This window comes from Bactrocera neohumeralis, chromosome 6, assembly GCF_024586455.1.
Source record: "Bactrocera neohumeralis isolate Rockhampton chromosome 6, APGP_CSIRO_Bneo_wtdbg2-racon-allhic-juicebox.fasta_v2, whole genome shotgun sequence".
Taxonomy (NCBI): Eukaryota; Metazoa; Arthropoda; class Insecta; order Diptera; family Tephritidae; genus Bactrocera; species Bactrocera neohumeralis.
In genome coordinates this window covers 10,194,411-10,212,099 of record NC_065923.1, presented here as the reverse complement: position 1 = coordinate 10,212,099, position 17,689 = coordinate 10,194,411, and the positions used below count along the sequence as shown (strand labels likewise).

Below are 17,689 nucleotides of genomic sequence, written 5' to 3'. Positions count from 1 at the left end.
TTGTCAAATTTACAAACTTACAAACATCCATTCATTCATTCACACGGTCATGAAACAAATTGCTGGCAATTATTTATAGATTCCGTCCAATGTTATTGTGATGCATTGACTTTAATCCCGATTTTTTGCTTTTTCCATAAACCCGCACCAAAACACCTTTTTCTTTTAAGTGTTGTTCGAGCTGAAAATTATTTAAAGTGAATTCTTGGAGACAATAGTGGAAACAACTCACATAGGGATGCAGTTTAAAGATACGGATAATAGTTTATATGTCTGGTATTCGCTAGCCAATTAGTCTTTTTGTCGAAATATTTCTTAAATTGTTCTTGTGTTATTGCAATAGTCAAAAAAGCTTTTAAGAGAGTACATACCTCTGAAAGTTTGCTGCTTATTCTTGATTATTGCCGATGAATATTTGTAGGCGGAAAACTAATTTTTATTCCAGCTTCTTATGAATGTAAAATATACGCAAGCAAATAATTACTTTGGTCAAGGCAAAATCTAAAATTTCAAAGTGTTTGTTGTGAGTATGTTTTTATTTTTCCTCGAACTCTTCAAATATTAGATAATAATAATGTATGAAAAATTTGTATTTGAGTTTTTGAGTAGAGATCTTCCTCTTCCTTTGTTTCCCCCGGCGGGTACTGCGTCGTATACTCTCTCTTAATTCGATGAACTATGTCAATGCGATATTCGCCGTTGCCAAAGCACAAAGGCCCATTAATCTCCGCATAACCTTGCTCTCGAGAACTCCTAACGTCGACTCAACAGATGTTGTCATCGTCCATGCCTCTGCACCATATAGCAGAACGAGGATGATAAGTGACTTATAGAGTTTGTCTTTGTTTGTCGAGAGAGGACTTTACTTCTCAATTATCCGAAGTAGCACTTGTTGGCAAGAGTTATTCTGCGTAGGCAAGAGTTCGAGGCTGACGTTTTTGTTGGTGTTAATGCTGCGACGATGTGAGTAGTTCTATTTTATACCATTCTTTCACTATTCTGTGAACTTATTAAACATGATGTTATGTTATTTTACCTTTTCGATAACGATACGTTTTTATATTATATTTAATAAACATAATATATAAAAACCGAATCGAACAAGATTGTGAAACACTTTCAGGTGTTGGCAAGGCTCTACTTTAAAAATTGTTGCGAAAAAATAAGGAATCAATATTTTACGAAATTTTCAATTTAATACTTATTTACGGTATGAGGAAGAAATCAACCAATAAAATGCAACAACATTATGTTAGGGATAATATTTATATTTATGAAAACATTCAAATATCACATATATTGACCAACGTAAATGGCTTAAAGTCAGCTAGAAAATAGGAAGGCATTATAGCCGGTGAAAAAGGTCCGGGTTCATAGAGTTAACTTGAGGCATTACTAGAAATGCAAACGATTTTTGTCAAAAATCAGCGATGTTTGCCATCAATGCTTCAAATCTAAAAACGTCGATATGTATGTACATCGATCTTGCCTGGACCGATGTTTTATGTCGATGTTTTTTATTCAAATTCTTTTTTAGAATTAAGCAGAAATCCTCTTTTTCGAAACACTTTTTCACACTGTCATGTATTTTGCTGTAAAATACAGATAATTTGTTGGTGGAATGTGGGTTTGCAAATATTGATAACTCATTTATAAGTAAGTGGGAAAAAAGTTTTACAAAAAAATTGAAAATAAACTTCATGTTCAATTCTAATTCCTTGCCATAATTTTTTAATTTTTTTTAACTTCATGTTCAATTCTAATTCCTTGCCATAATTTTTTAAGTTGTTTGTGAGCGGTTAATTTTATGATCCAATTCTAGGCAGGTATACATAGTATATATAAATAATTGTGCTTATATTCACGTCTACACCAATAAAGAATTGCGCCTTCAAAGTCAAAAAGTAAGGTCTAGAACTTGTATATAAGAAGTTCAGATGCTTCCGCCACATGCAAAATCATTTTTTCCTTAAACAGTTTTTAGAGACTGGCGCTGGTACGTCGGAATCTTCCGCTGAGTGTGAATCAGAGCATTGGTTTGATATTTGGAGCCACCATAAACATTTAGACAACAAAAATAGTGTGAAATCTAAGTTATCCAATTTATCTACAATTACATCAACAAAAGTTGAAGTGCAAATGTCTCTTGGATCAGCTGTTGCTCCTATCAAGCAGAATCTAATAAAAATGTGGATTGATATGAAAAGTGTTTTTCCGGAGTTTTACATACATATAAATATTTTGCCATTGTGGCCACTTCAATTCCGAGTGAACGATTGTTTTCTAAAGCCGGAGCAACTATCACACAGCAGAGAAACCGCTTGACAGGAAAAAGACTTTCTAAGTTCTTGTTTGTAAATTATTTTTTAAGTAAATAACTTATTGTGTGTTTTAAAACCTTTCGTATCTATTATTTATTTATTATACTCTTATTTAAAAAACTAAAAGACATTTTCTGGAACTTATATTTATAGGATTCTCGAACTACGGAAGGAAAAGTCGCGAGACGCAGCAAGATCTCGACGTGGCAAGGAGAACTACGAATTCTACGAATTGGCGAAAATGCTTCCTCTACCTGCGGCTATAACAAGCCAATTGGATAAGGCTTCCATTATAAGACTGACAATAAGTTATCTGAAATTAAGAGATTTCTCTGGACAAGGCGATCCACCATGGACTCGAGAGCCGTCGAGTAGTAGCAAATTAAAAAGTAAGTTGGTTTTTAAAAATGTAAAGACGTCTGATAACTTTTTTGATAAAAAAATAATAATCCGTTGTAAAAAAAGGCAAATATGTACTAATTCAGCCAACTAAGCTAGAGGGGTATAGAGATTTTTTTTTTTTTATTTAAAGAGAAAAAAATTTCAAAAAACGCACTAGGAAGAGCTTCAGTTTTAGTCAATACTGTATGTATTTAAGTATTTATGTAGGCTCATCCCACTCCGGATGGCAATACACGGCGTTTCACGTTCGGGTTCAAGATAAACTTTAAAAGCTCTTGAGATTATCGCTTATCATACAGTTATGTAATAATTACGAACTTATTTATTTTTATCAGGTGCTGCAATTCGACGTAGTCCTGCCGTAGATCTATTTGAGCAACATCAAGGCACACACATATTGCAGGTATGTATGTATGATTGCAATCAAAATCATAGTCAAACTAATTTTGTGATTTGGCAGTGAGAATGTGTCTTTATTAATTATACCATAGCTATATTAAATACTTAGTACTAAGTCAATAACAGTAGCGGGCTAAAATGTTAAGTTCATACACATTAGTTTAGGAATGAAATATCTATGAAGTATGCATATGTGTTTGTCCAATTGTAAATGTATTTTCGTTTTTTTCATTTTTCACTTTTAGTCACTAGATGGATTTGCATTAGCTGTTGCGGCCGATGGACGATTTCTGTACATATCGGAAACGGTATCTATTTACTTGGGCCTCTCACAGGTAGAAATGACAGGAAGTAGCATATTCGACTACGTCCATCAGAGCGATCACGCAGAAATTGCCGAACAACTGGGGTTAAGCTTAACCAACGGTGGCATTGCAGCTGGTGGCAACGGTAGTGGTACAACTGGGCTAGCGTCCCCCACATCGGGAGCGTCAGACGACGGTGTTGGTACACATGGAACGAATAACCCTGATGGTGAGTATGCTAAGCAGCATTTCTAAAAGAGTTCGTTGAACCGGATAAAAGCAAATGTATTTGCATATGTACTTACATATATATAACAATAAATATATATACATATATATGTATATGTGTATATAATGTTTATATGCTTATAAATATATACAAATATTCATTTAAATACAAGTCACTAATACTTGTTTGCTAATATAACATAACTGTTGTCGCATATTTCAGTGTCTGCACAAATGACCGTGTCCTCCACCAGCGGATATAAAGGCTACGAGCGATCGTTTTGCATTCGCATGAAATCGACACTCACCAAACGAGGCTGCCATTTCAAATCCTCCGGCTATAGGGTATGTACGAGCACACAAACAAATATGTCGCTACATACTTGTATGTATATACTATATTATGTGTATTTAGTAAGTAATAACACAGACCAACATAATATACACATGTACTGTAATGAAAATGACACTGAAATACATAAGAAGGCTCCTCCTATCCCATTTAGTAAGTAGCTTTAGAGTTTTTGTTCTCTTTCATATAATAATCTACACAGATATCATTCTATATGTAATTTTGGCATTGAGTAGAGTTCTTACTTTTAAGTTATATTCGTTGAGGTCAGAAACAATGAGGCAAACTTTAAAGTGAAATTATATCGACATATTTATATTTCACCATCCCATTACCCACTTATGTATCTGCAGGCAAACGATCAATCGGTCAATGGTGGTAAAAATGGTAAACCAACGGGCACTAATTATTCGGTACGTATCAATTCAAATCAGGGGCAAATTTGGCTCTATTTGTTTCTCTTCTGAGAGTAATTGATTTCCTTATGCATACATATGTGTACATTAGAAGTCCACTAGCCTATATATATGTATATATAACCGAAATGTGAAGTAGTGCATGCCACTTTTCGTTGATTTGAATATAAATTTTACTAACTTCTTTCTTTTGTCGGTTGCTTATTGATCAGATGAGTGATCAGTTGCACACTCCCTCGCATATGATCTGTATTGTATGCCGCACAGTACATTTCCTGAAAGGCGTACTTCAGTTTAATCCCGTTAGTATCTACCTAAGTCCCAATGTTGTACGTCAACTCCATTTCTTATGTCTGACTAACGTTTAGTAAAAGGTAGTAAATTGGTTTGCGAAATATTTGGTTTGATTGATCAGTTTGAATGTGGACAGCCTATCAATAATTATTTGTAGCGTTGAAATTAGATTTTTCCTTTTGTATTTGTACTTTTAAGTTTAAAATTATTGTTTTCGATGCAGGAATTTTCTCACTCCATAATTTACTTATGAGATCGTCTCAGTGTGTCGCTCCGAAAAATCACTGATTTAAAATTTGACAAAATGGCGGCGGTTTGAACAAAATGTAAATGTATCGAATTTGGCCATTTTTTCTACAGTTTTTCGTAGAAAAAAATTGGAAAATTAAAAAAAAAAACAAAGCTTCCATAGCGCGATCGAGAATAACGTTAAAAATGTTCTCTCCAAATCGGAACTAGATATCTTCAAAACTCTTTCTTTGAGAGTGGGAACCGTTTTGAAAAACACCCTTCTAAGGAAAACGCGTTTAAAGATTGGAGTCGCTATGTTCCCCACTATGTTCCTTTCTATAAGAAACGCTGTAGCGATCGTAATAATTTTAATTTCGATTTCTAAACTTGAGAGAATGTTTATTACAGTGTATACTATCCGATAATGCAGAAAAAAAAAATCGATTTTTGGAAAATTTCACACTCAGACGATCCGTTAAGTGTGTAGTAACGCAATAGCTGGATGTTAGGCTTAAACTTCTAGTTTTGAGGAAAATAAAAATACATTTACATACATATGTGCGTATGTACATATGTATATACCATATTCACCTTACATAATACTCCCATATACAAGGGATTTCGCACAGTGAGGACATTCTTACGAAATATGTAGTCCTGCTCATTTTGCTTTTAATTATTTTAACACAACTTTTATAATAAACAATTCTCATTGATATATGATCTCCTAATATTTTTCCAATTCGTATATTTATTTTCTAATCTGATACAGGTAGTTTTGCTATTGTGCAAGCTGCGACCGCAATACACGTTCTCACACACACGAAAATCTCAGCCTCCTTTGTTGGGCATGGTCGCTCTAGCGATTGCCCTGCCACCGCCTTCCGTTCATGAGATTCGTCTGGAATGCGACATGTTTGTAACCCGCATCAATTTCGATTTTCGAATAGCACACTGTGAGCCAAGGTATGTCGTTTGTTATTTATTAGAAATAATATTGAATATGCAAGTTTATAAATCTATATACATACATACTGATATGGAACATATTTATGTATGTACATATATAGTGTGATTCATTTTGAGGTTAACTACTTTTTTAAAGAAAAAAAAGCACAGCAAATCAAATTTTAAGGGGAATGTATATCATCATTCGAAAGAACATTCTTTGGCATTTTTTTGAAGATTAACTCTTTCAAATGTTGGCCGCGACTACGTTTCAGACGGTCCATCCGTTGAGTTCATTTTCGATAACTCGTTCAAGCGTTTCGACTGGTAACAGGCGAATGACAAACGTGATTTTTTGCTCCAAGCCCTGAATCGAAGCGGGATTGTTCACATAGACTTTTTACTTTACATATTTCCAAAGAACGGTGTGATATCACACGATCTTGATGGCCAATCGACCGACCCAAAACGTGAAATTATCTGCTCACCGAAGTGTTCTCGCAATAAATACATTGATTGATACGATGTGTGGGAAATGACGCCGTCTTGTTGAAATCAAATGTCGCCGAGATCACGAGCTTCAAATTCAGGCATCACCAGCATCATTTTTGAAGAAAAATGGACCGATGAAATGACAGCTCTAGAACCGCTTCAGGTGATTACAAGTGCGGCAATTTTACTTGTTTACAAACCCATTGAGCCAGAAATGGACCATCGCTTAACAAAATTTCGGTCGAAAAGGTTGGATCTTTTTGAATCCCTGAGTCTCAAGATGAGTGTTGATGTTTCGAATATTACGCGCAGTAGGCCGATTATTTTGACCATAAGTTCTAATTTGTTCCGGTGTAAGTCTTTCCATGATGAAACGCCTAACAATACTAATGAAAAAAGTACCTCTACTTGGATCACACGTTATATGTACATATGTATATAGATATAGAGAAAGTAAATGCATCTTGAAAAAACGTATATATTGGCTAACTGTTAATATGGATTTTCCAATCTATAAAGGGTGTCTGATTTGCTGGACTACAGCCCCGAAGATCTTGTCAACAAGAGTATGTACAACCTATGTCATGCTGAGGATGCCATTCGGTTGCGAAAAAGTCATATGGATCGTAAGTGTTTATCTCCATATATCAATTTGTTTTTGTATACTCAGTTTTGCCTATGCGCTTTTTAATTACAGTAATAGAAAAAGGTCAAGTTCTCACGGGGTATTTTCGGCTGATGAACAAGAACGGCGGCTACACTTGGTTGCAAACCTGTGCAACGGTAGTTTGCAGTACAAAGAATGCTGATGAGCAAAATATAATTTGCGTCAACTATGTAATCAGGTATGTTATTAGAATCTCCAAATGGCGTATGTATGTACCAAAAAACGTTTTTAATTCACTTAAATATTGCAGTAATCGAGAAAACGAGAATCTCATATTGGACTGCTGCCAGATGGAACCTACTGTGGATTGTATTAAACACGAAGAACTTGTCAGTGACAAGAACTCTGGCTCGCCTAACAGTGATGCCGCGCCCGACGGACAAGCCGGTGTTGGTGGCAATGCGAAAGACTCACCACCCAAGGCTGATGGTGATGGACACAACCAGCGTTCACGTGGACGGGGTTCAAGTTCCACTGTTAATACAAACTCTAGCAACTTAACTTTAGTTAAAGATAGTCCTAATTCTGTAAATGTTGAAATGGAAAATGGGACGAGTTCTTTGCCAACAACTGTGGCCACACCAGCAGCAACCCCTACCACAACAACAAAACGCAAACGAAAAACCAAAGCCTCGCTGCAAATCGAGGAGAATTCGGACGTAAACACAGTTAATGTTTCGGACACAGATACTCAACCGCAAACGAAAATACCAACCATAGAGAGGGAAGTGCCACGTAGCCGTTTGCCATCGACAGTGGAACAAATCCCACAGCAGCCGCAGCAAGCGCATATTTCACAACAACAACAAACGCAGCAACAAATACAGCAGTCACAACAACAGCAAGCGCATTCTGAGGCTTCCGTGAAGGATTTGGAAAATGCTATGACAAAACACTTGCCCTCACCCGGAATAAATAGTAGCGATGCTGCAGTAATCGCCACAGATTTTAGCACAGACGCGCTCTTAAAACAACAGCAACAAAACGAAAAGAGCAGCACTATACAGTGGATCGGTGCGCCACATTATCAACAACCAGCGCAAATGCCTGCCACCGCGCTGCTGCGGCAACTTTATGCAAATCGAGAAAGCGTCATAAGAGCTACAGCACGTCAAACGCCGACCGGCGTCTTTTACGGTGACCAACAGGGTGGACCGTTGCCCACTCCACCAGGCAGTGAGTCATCCTATGACAATCACCAATATCTACAACTTCATCCCGCCCATCCACAAAAGTCCTCTTCAGATGCATTCACAAACTTGGTATCCACATATGGTGGTTACCACACCTCTATCGATTATCATAATGCTATGACTCCGCCTAGTTCAGTATCTCCGCGTGACAGCAACAATACCATAAATGCAACCAAAGCAACCTCTCACAACAGTAACGGCTATGATTACACGGACTCACTCCGTGTTCAGTATTCAACACCGAATAACGCCGGCGAAAGTAGTGGCACACCTGCACTACCGCTCAAGCCACAGCCATACTCGGCCGCAACGGCCACCATGCACCATCCGCACCCAAGTGCCGACGCATCGAGCATTACATATGGCAACTTAGATCAATCACAATACTTTCCACCACATTCCAGCTTTCATTTATATCATAAAGGTACACCACCCAGTGGCTGGTACTCGACACCATCATAGGTCAGCCTTCAGAACTGCAATTTGCAGCAACAGTGGGGAACGCAGAAAGAACAACCAATGCAGCAAGTTGAACTGCATCCAAAGGAGAGTTGGGATATTGTTGGAGCACTTGGAAAAGTTGCCAGAATGTTCTTCAGTGCCCGTAGGGGTAATTAAAGAGAGGGCGGTACTACTAACTCGAAAGAAAATTGCCTTGCTTGTTAAACTCACGCATGCAGCGCGAAATATAGCGGCCCAATTCAACTGTAGCGTAATATGGTTCATACATACGCATACATACATATGTATTTACAAGTATGTTCAATAGAATCTAAGGAAAATATTGTTTTTTCACACTATCGTTCGAAAAATTGTACACAACTTCTTTTCCGAAAACCTACGTGGTCGTTACTAAATATTATTATGTGTACTTATGTATGTAGTTTTGAATGACCATACATACCTATACATAAAAACGGGTATATCTATACATGTAAGTATGTATGTGTGTATGTACATACTATCTATATGCTTCGACTAATAACTTTTGTGAAATTCTAAATTTCCTGCTTAAATTCGTGATGTCTTAAAATGTACAGATTGGTACATGTACATATGTTTGTACGTAAGTAGTACGTCCACCTTTGAATATCACAACTAGATATTTAATCAATTATTTTTAATTAGAAAGGCGTTAATCCGCTTCGTAGAGCTCTAAACTCTCCGACGTATAAATAGTATATACACATGTACATATTTTACTGTTAAATTTTGTTTTACCTTTCCATTTGAATTTGGCTTTAAATATTTTTTCAAACACTAGACACACGAATACTATAAAAATCTGTAATAAAAAATACAATTGTAAGTAAAATATGATTACGAGCACATCAAACATTTGTACATTTCAGAATTTAAAATATTTATAAAATGAAATATGTGAACTAACTAAAATTGTATATTTTTCGGATGCTATAAGGTTATAACTAAGGAAATACTCGAAATGAACAATTTCCAATTATTAATGGATAACAAATAACCAATTGCTTATATAAGACTTAGATAGTGTGCCAATAATGCAAAGACAAAAAAATATTATAAATTTAAGAAATTAGAAGTGCATTTTGTATTGTTATTAATTATTTAAGCTACATACTAGCGATTTACTTAAACGTTTATATACAATTAAGGACAGATATCTGCATGTCGCAAATACAACCCTATGACATACATATCAATCATTTTTGTATTTTGTTTCTCTTCCCGTGATGGAAGTGCACATTCCTTGCAAGTTTTGTGTGAATTAGTGCAATTATATGTATTTGTATGTGAATATACATATGTATGTGTACATGTATGTATAATATATAGGAACGCTTAATTTCAAATCCCATTCGATTCCCACCGCTCATTCCCAAACTTATTTCGTTAATATGATTTTGCAACTGTTAAGACGAATGAAAGTTGGCCTGTAAATACCTACTCTATATATATATTATATATACATGCATATATGTATATATACACATACACATATACCTATATAAACTACAATTCGGTTGTGTGTGCATACGTTTGAACCCAGTTAAAAGTAAAATAGGTAAAAATTATAGGTGGATTTGAAAAGTACATAATAATAACTGCACATACATACATATACTTAAATAAAATAAATGGAAAAATTATATAAAATTACCTTAATATCATATAGACGTCTCGTGCAAAAGCAATAAACTGATTTCAAGTAAGTACACACACATTTTATATAATATGTATGTACAGTGAACTTCCCCCCTACGGTCAGTCCTCATAATCGGACAGCTTTAATAACTCCAGAGTAGATTTTTATGGGGAACTATATTATTTTACACTGCCAACTCCAAATTTTTTTCTTCGCGGAGTGTCACTTATAATGGAAATAATGTATAACTTTTAACTTTTGGGGTTCTCAACTCATGGTATAGCGTACCCTTCGGCCAGCAGTGGACATGGACATATTGCGGAATCAACGTTCTAAAACCAATCAACGCTTCTATATTATAGGCAAAATTCTTGAGATTCCCTAAAAACATGAGGGGAATTCTCTTGCTCTTGCAAGATTGCACGATGACACAAAATGCATAAATCCTCTACCGGAATACGCGAGGCCATGAGAGCACCCAGAAGCTAGTGATATATGAACAGCTGATTCGGTTAATTTTTTGTGAGTGACCATTGTGAATTGGCGCACCTTCTGCATTCATTCTTAAAGCAAAATGTAACAAATTTTTATATTTTAAACAAAATGTATAAGATTATAAAATTTAAATAGAAATTATTAAATCTATTTGAAACTTACCTTCCTCAACAATTTAACGGCGACATCTGTCTTTATGAAAAATGACAGCTGGCACAGGTTTACAATTATTTTTTTCGTGTCATTGCTCGAAAATAAACATGCGTTTTGGTGTGACATATTTTACGGCCATTGCAAATATTTTATTGCGTCTGTGTTTTTATTGTGTCGTTGCACCAATTGGAAAATTTCAAACTTCGTGCACCGGGGAAGGATTTTGAAAGAGCAAGAGAATCCCCCTATGGTGTTTTAATCCTTATTGGCAGATGCAATCTAATTGCAATAATACGTTATTAAGTGGTTATCGACAAATTTCTTAACAATCGATAGCAACCGATTATTTCATTTTCCTATGTCAAATCGATCAGCTGTTAACGATTTGTATACCTTTGTAAGAGGAAATAATTGTAAAGTTAGTAAAAACCATCGTAAAGGGGGTGAAAACCATAGATAAAGTAAAAACAGACATCTTCAAAAATAAAGTAACATAACAAATATACTAATGGAAGAAGTTGATAAAATTATTGTTCAGTCGCTAAAGCAGATCGGTTGTGATATTAGTTATGATTGTACGATGGGCGATTTTACTCCAACACTTTTGGTGGACACAGTGTCAAAATGCTTACAAAAGATTCAACCATCTTCGAGATATATACCACTCACACTGCCTGAAGGACTTGCAATGGCGCAGAGATTCTCCATAGCTACTACATTGTCTTCAATTATATCTACGCTTAACTATCGTGCGGATATTGGATATCAAACTTTCCTATACCCCAACGAAGTAGATGTTCGGAAACTGTTAATGTTTCTTATTGAAAAAATTCCCCGCGATGAAGAAGCACCTACAACCGAAGTGGGAAATTTGCCATGTAATATAGAAATATGGAGAAAAAATATTAAAGAATCAATATTGGATGGATTGCACAAACCATGGACACCGCAATTCTGTAGAAATTTAGGAAATGCTCGAAATTTTGGATGTAGTGGTCAGATAACCAACTTCAAACCACATCATAACTTAATATTTGTAGTTGAAAACTCGTTATCTTCACAAAAAGGCCCCTGTTCTCAGCATAAAACAATAACAGTTTTTCAACAAACAGCTACACAAAAATTCGACCTAATAAGCACAATTTTACATCAGAACTCTATTGATTTATATGTAGGCAAGCCATGTAGCCACGAAAATCAACCAAAATTTGTACCAAAGCAAAATCAAACCGTGACTGCTCTGTCAAAATCGGAAAGTTTTGTTTTAAAAAATGCAACAGACGTATCGCCTATTAGCAATCTCACAGAAGAGATTAAAAATTTTAAAGATCAAAACGCTAATATTTTAGCAATACGAAAAACGTTAACAAAAAATATAAATACAATTAAAAATGAACAAGTAGAAGCGCAGAATGAATTGGAAAATATGCAAGCAGAAGTCAAAATACATGAACGCGCTTGTCTTGTTTTAGATAATCCAAAAGAAAACACATCTAAATTGGAAACTCTTATTCGAAGCACTTTAGAGCGTCGAAAAAATCTGGATCAGCAATGGCAAGAATTCCGAAAGCCAATGTTGAATACTATTGAAGGCCTGAGAACTGCTAAACATTTACTAAAAACTAAGAATGTAAAAGAATTTCAGGAAACAATTAAACAATTAGAGATAGCATTAGAAGATAAGAAGGCTCAACAAAAACAACTTGCCACAGAACTGAGAATGATTGCAAATGATGGGGCAGCTCCCCGTAAAGAATATATAAATAGAATATTGGAGTTTATTTCGAATATACGAAAACAACGAAACGATATTTATAAGGTTCTAGATGACACTCGGGATTTGCAGAAACAGCTAAACTCTTTATCGGCCCAATTACAGCGGCAATTCTGTTATACGGATGATTTGCTCTTTCAGACTGCCAAACACGATGTACATTCAAAAGTTGCGTACAAGCTTCTTGCCACATTACATTCCACTTGCAATGAACTTGTTGAACTCGTTTCAAAAACAGGAAATGTAACTAATACATCACGAGAAATAGAAGTTCAGATAGATCGTGAAAAAACAAAGAATGTAACTGTGCGTTTACAACAAATAACAGAAGACATAGAAAATTTTGGTAATTTAATACAAAATCTGCGAACTGAAATTCACGATATAGAAAACGAAATTTCGAAAGCTTGAATCACAAAGTAGTTATACTTATATGGAATTAATATTGGAGATCATATTGTTTTTAAAAACATTGTCATAGACACACAGTAATGGAAATATTCCAATCACTATAAATATACCCTCCTAAATATTGGTATTTAATTAAAAAAGTTTTAATATTCATTACAAATTTGGTAATTTATAGATTTTATAGTTCCAAGTGGAATATTTATTATTACTATATGCGCATTAAAAGATTTAAATAAACAAATATAATTCTTTATTATTGTTATACAAGGGTTAAGTTTTTGAAAATACAAATTCACGCTTATAGAAAGAAGTACATACGTAATTTATTGTTTATTGCAATAGCATATCCTACTCTTAAAGAATATTAGAATATTAATTAAATGGTTTTAGGTTTAATATCGGATTTGAACAGTTTACAAATTAATCACTCCTAACAATGTCAAAAATCATTAATACCTACATTTCACACACGCTCTATGTATGTGTGTACACTTTTGAATGTACAATTGAAACACTAAAACCATCGCTACTAATTACACTTATTTTCAATTAAAGACCAATGTTTAATTTTCCAAATCAAATAAAATATTTTGCATAATAAAAAAAAAGAAAAGCCTTTTAAAAGTGGCCGCTCTCCAAATACTTTTTGAAGCTTTCATAACACTCTTCCGACGTCCACTGCTCAATAATAGTATCGAATTCTTCGTCTAAAGCATTATTTATCGTTTTCAGATAATTATTAATAATAGATTTTTTCATGAAACGGTATGCCTGCAAAAAAAAAATAGACTTATAGAAGTTACAATTAATGTTATTGAACAATAATTCATTACTTCGGTTGACATCATTGCTATTTTCTTAGCAGTCAGTAAAGCATCTTCATTAACTTTACCAGAGGCGGTAAGTTTGTGTACTAATCCAGATAAAGCCGATTCTGTTGAATGTAGTTTTTCTCCCATCCAAAAAAGTTTAGTTTTCTTTAAGACATATCACGTTAATCAGTATTTATATGTAATTCAATCGCAATACTGTACTTACATAATTATCGCGAATTTTATTTATATTATTCCAAATGCAAAATCCTTCGGGCACTTGTCCGATTTTGACGTAAGGAGTTTCATAAGAGCCCTTATCACTTCCTATGACTATATCAAACAAAGGTAATTGCATTACGCCTAATCCAATATTGCTCCCGTTTACTCCAGCAATAAGTGGCTTCGGGAACGTTGCCAAAGTCTTCAGATAGTTCCTTTAAAATTATTGTACACTATATTTGTTTCAGCATAATTTCAATTCATTTAATCTTACTTGACGGCTGCTGCTAAGTGAACAGCGAATTGTCTACGTTTGTCTATAGTACCATGTGTTAAGTCTGTGAAATCAACACCGTAACAGAAGTTAGGTGCATTTGTTGTAATCACCACAGCATTGCATTCATTATCCTTGCTTAGCTTTTCCAATATATCAACTAATTTGTTCAACATCTGAAAACAAGACATCATCAACCTCATTCTTAGTGGATATTATTGTATTAACAGTACAATACCTGGGCTGTGAAGGTATAATTTATTTTTGCCTTTTGCGTGTTAAAAACAATTTGTGCAACTTTTGCGACTTTTTTAACCACGACGTCTGATATATTTGCACCAGCCGAAGACTCCTCTTTTAGCTGTTTCACTGAACTTTTGCTACTTACTCCAGTGCCTTTGCTCTTGTCTTTCTCATCGGTATTAGCGGGACTGCGAGTGCCTCTACGCCCCGCTGAAGCCCCACCTGACTTTTTAGTGTCACTTGTTGGCAAATCATCCAAATGGGGACTGGATTTGACTTTTCGATTTCCTTTTTGATTTGATTTTAATTCAGGCTTGGCAAATTCAAATGAATTACCAATACCGGCTTTCGCACCAATTCCAACACTAGATGCTTTAATAGCCATATTATTTTCATTTGATGTTTTCAGCAAACTCCTTTGGGCTGCTTTTGCTCCGGAATTGTTAGGCGTTACACTTACAGTTGTGTTTGGTTGTACATTTTTGGTCAACATTGTTTTAGTTGCACTTGTAGCTTTTGACACTGGTGCATCCAAACTGAGACGCCGAATTGACGCACTACTGGAGTAAGAACTATTAGAACGACGTCTTATAATCATAGCATCATCAGTAGCTTGTTGTTTATAAACATAATCCCATGTGGAAGAGGGCCTTTGTTTAGAATTGCGTTTGTTCTTTACGCCCCCACTGCTTGTTGTAACTGCTGTTAACTTTCCGGAGGTTGGGGTTGTTTCTCGCTTTAAATTCTAAAAAAATATATCAATTATTACTACGATTTTATATCAAAATATTTTAATGAAATATTCACTCTTTCGGAAATTGTAGCAGCGCGGCTTCGCATTAACGGCTTATGTGTTTTATCGACTCCTTGCTCCGCAATAAGTTTGTTTCTCTCACTTTCCAGGGAATGGAGCATGTTAGCAGCACCCTCATCGCTTACTAAACGATCGATTTCACTAACCCGCTTTTTCTTTGACCCTGTCCCACTTCCGTTTAAAACAGGCGTCTGTGAACGACGTTTTATTGGTGACTGAATTTTAATTACATTTTCTTCGTCAACTTTTTGAATTTTATTTGATTGGACAGTCGTTGGTGAAAGAGGTTCAATTTCTTTTACTTTAGTTAGAATAGAATCTAATTCTGACTTCGACTCCGTGCTTCGGACCTGTTCCATATTTTCGGTCTCGTTTCGATTAAGAGGTCCTTTGGTAGGCATTTTTTTCTCTTTCAATTCAGCTTGATGGGTTCTGGCAATTTCTACACGCACTCCCTTCAGACCTGCAACTGAAGAAGTTCTCTGAGAGGATATGCTCATAGATTCATTAGCTCCTCTCACATTTGCTTTAGAGCTATTGCGTGCAAATTGAGCATAAGAAATTTGAGTTTCAGGAGCATCCGGATCCCAAATAATTTTCGGTTTTATAATTCTTGTACGCTTAAACCCAACAACAGGTTTGGAAGTGCATGTATCATTTTTTAAGTGATCTAACTCATTAGGGTTACATTCTCTTTTGGTGTTGTCTAAATTTAATTTACCCGGTTTTTTTATATTTGTTTCTGATGATACGGGATCACTTGTTTTACTTTTCATTTCCTTGTTATCCACATTCATATCTAACTCAATCTTCTTATTTTTTATAATATTGTTTATATTGCTTGAGGATTTTAAATCTATTTCAGTTTCATCATCGCTCCAATCTGCACCAAGCGACGTTACTAAATCGGAGTTATCTTCAACTTTCAAAGGTTTAATATCTTGCTTACGCCTACGTTGACGATCCGCACCACGTGCATTTAATCCTGCTATTTGCTCCATAGCCATAGCTCGAATTTCTTCATTTGTTAGAGGTGTTACAGTACTAACGTTGGGAGTGCTCGCAGGATTTAAAGTTTTATGTGTATCATTCAAAACATTTCCTGTATCTTTTTGTATAGACTCAGGTTCGTCAGATTCGTCGTACACCACTTCCATAATTTGAAATTGTCCCTCACCTTCAATTGTCACACCCTCAGCTAAGTCACTTTCTGTTACAGATGGCGACCGCATACTTTCCATTTCATTGTCGATTTCTTTTACTTCTTTGGCAGATGTATTCGCGTGTTCATCAATGCCTTTTAGGACTGCAATCAAATCTTCATGTTCTAAAGCTGTTGTCCCACTATCATCTTGTACAATATTACCTTCATCATCGCAATGACTCTGTAGAAGGCTTACACTTTCTTCAATGCCAATACCCTCCATAATTTTACAACTGACATTTTCTGATTTCAACGATGATACCTTACCACTTGATAATCCTTGTTTATTTATAACTCCATTCCCGGTATATTCTATATTTGTGGGTTCCACGTGGTGCATTTCCGCAATCTCTCTTTCTAACGAGGTCAACTCATCCATTTTATCAACTCCACTATACATTCCTACAAGCAGCAGTTCATTCGAAATGATTTTTGCAGTACCACTATCATCAGAATCCCCACATTTTTTCTTCTTGGCTTTCTCGGCAGCGATCATACCATATTCACTCATTATAGTCTTTATTTGTTTATAAATGTTTAAATTTTTTGAGTATCTGCTTGTATGTAATATTTTTGTTTGATTATTGTAGTGGTTATCTTACGGCATGTTTACATCTTAACCAGCGCCATTTTTACTCCGTCTCTTTAGTAGAATAGGAAATTATGTACTTGATTAATGTACTCCTACAGAAAGCGAAATTAACAAACAAATACTTGAATAAAATTTTATTAACACGTAGAAATTAGATCTGCGACTTATGGTTTAATATCTTAAGCATTCAGAATATTAAAAACTATTGTATTTTGATTATTTTCACGTAATTAAATTCCTTAACATCACAATATCCAAATCTTTATCAAATGTCAATTAGACAAATAATTGTGGCTACAGTTCAGTTATTGCCATATTACAGACA

The 17,689-nt window shown here is 35.1% G+C and overlaps 3 protein-coding genes across 3 annotated transcripts in view; 2 read left to right on the top strand and 1 right to left on the bottom strand.

The window, feature by feature from the left end:
- LOC126761524 (protein trachealess) overlaps window positions 1-9,927 on the top strand; it is a 40,108-nt gene extending 30,181 nt beyond the window's left edge. The window contains exons 4-11 of the mRNA XM_050477811.1: window positions 2,475-2,710; window positions 3,059-3,126; window positions 3,368-3,656; window positions 3,879-4,000; window positions 5,721-5,914; window positions 6,908-7,014; window positions 7,086-7,233; window positions 7,306-9,927. Of these exons, the coding sequence (XP_050333768.1) occupies window positions 2,475-2,710; window positions 3,059-3,126; window positions 3,368-3,656; window positions 3,879-4,000; window positions 5,721-5,914; window positions 6,908-7,014; window positions 7,086-7,233; window positions 7,306-8,710 (2,569 nt within the window). The 3' untranslated portion in view covers window positions 8,711-9,927. The remainder of the gene's footprint in view (window positions 1-2,474; window positions 2,711-3,058; window positions 3,127-3,367; window positions 3,657-3,878; window positions 4,001-5,720; window positions 5,915-6,907; window positions 7,015-7,085; window positions 7,234-7,305) is intronic.
- A 1,466-nt stretch (window positions 9,928-11,393) lies between these two features.
- LOC126761190 (coiled-coil domain-containing protein 22 homolog) lies at window positions 11,394-13,254 on the top strand. The gene has a single exon (XM_050477151.1). It carries the CDS (start codon window positions 11,527-11,529, stop codon window positions 13,201-13,203), a length of 1,677 nt encoding a protein of 558 aa, XP_050333108.1. The 5' UTR covers window positions 11,394-11,526; the 3' UTR covers window positions 13,204-13,254.
- Window positions 13,255-13,436: 182 nt separating this feature from the next.
- LOC126761189 (chromodomain Y-like protein) lies at window positions 13,437-17,627 on the bottom strand. Its single transcript, XM_050477150.1, has 6 exons — window positions 15,562-17,627; window positions 14,750-15,499; window positions 14,512-14,687; window positions 14,242-14,452; window positions 14,037-14,180; window positions 13,437-13,974 (listed from the first exon to the last, which is right to left on the bottom strand). The coding sequence occupies exons 1-6, from the start codon at window positions 17,281-17,283 to the stop codon at window positions 13,822-13,824; spliced, it is 3,156 nt and encodes a 1,051-aa protein (XP_050333107.1). The 5' UTR covers window positions 17,284-17,627; the 3' UTR covers window positions 13,437-13,821.
- Between the last annotated feature and the right edge of the window lie 62 nt (window positions 17,628-17,689).

Bases quoted from the DNA above. Each gene is read 5' to 3' on its own strand.
- LOC126761190 (XM_050477151.1), top strand. From the start codon at position 11,527: ATGGAAGAAGTTGATAAAATTATTGTTCAGTCGCTAAAGCAGATCGGT.
- LOC126761189 (XM_050477150.1), bottom strand. From the start codon at position 17,283: ATGAGTGAATATGGTATGATCGCTGCCGAGAAAGCCAAGAAGAAAAAA. The intron at 15,500-15,561 runs GTGAATATTTCA...ATATTTTTTTAG, and splicing joins CTGCTACAATTTCCGAAAGA to AATTTAAAGCGAGAAACAAC. The intron at 14,688-14,749 runs GTATTGTACTGT...TCTTGTTTTCAG, and splicing joins ATTATACCTTCACAGCCCAG to ATGTTGAACAAATTAGTTGA.